This window comes from Myotis davidii, unplaced genomic scaffold, assembly GCF_000327345.1.
Source record: "Myotis davidii unplaced genomic scaffold, ASM32734v1 scaffold299, whole genome shotgun sequence".
Taxonomy (NCBI): Eukaryota; Metazoa; Chordata; class Mammalia; order Chiroptera; family Vespertilionidae; genus Myotis; species Myotis davidii.
Genome location: NW_006293088.1, coordinates 9,713,372 through 9,713,763, shown reverse-complemented (window position 1 = coordinate 9,713,763; position 392 = coordinate 9,713,372). Strand labels below are relative to the sequence as shown.

At 68.1% G+C, this 392-nt stretch overlaps 1 protein-coding gene across 1 annotated transcript in view; it reads right to left on the bottom strand.

The window, feature by feature from the left end:
• Positions 1-392, bottom strand: part of NPHP4 (nephronophthisis 4) — a 59,784-nt gene that overhangs the window by 8,905 nt on the left and 50,487 nt on the right. The window contains exons 26-27 of the mRNA XM_015565952.1: positions 170-392; positions 7-43 (exon numbers count right to left, since the gene is read on the bottom strand). Of these exons, the coding sequence (XP_015421438.1) occupies positions 7-43; positions 170-392 (260 nt within the window). The remainder of the gene's footprint in view (positions 1-6; positions 44-169) is intronic.

Sequence of the window (392 nt, the reverse complement as noted above, 5' to 3'; positions counted from 1 at the left end):
CGCAGCCTTCAAGTGCCTCCACTCCTGGCTGTCCACGATGAGGCTGGGCAGAGGCAGAGCTGAGCTAGAACGTTCCCCAGGGGCCCCAAGGCCCCACAGGGAGGGCCCAACCACACCCCTCTGAGCTGGCCCCACCCCCGAGCTGGCCCCACGCCCCCAGCTGCCCCACCTGAGCTCAGGGTTGTCCACCTCGATGGTCACAGTGTGCGGCGTGTTGTGGGGGTTCCTGAGGGCGAACTCGAAGAACTCCGCGGTGCCCAGCGAGGCGTAGAGCGTGTGCTCCACGGTGATGGCCAGGCTCAGTGCGCTGGCGATGTTCTGGGCCTTGGTGCGCTCCCGGTAGGCGGCGATGACCTGCAGGTCCCGCGCGTGCTGAGCCCGGACGTTCTGCT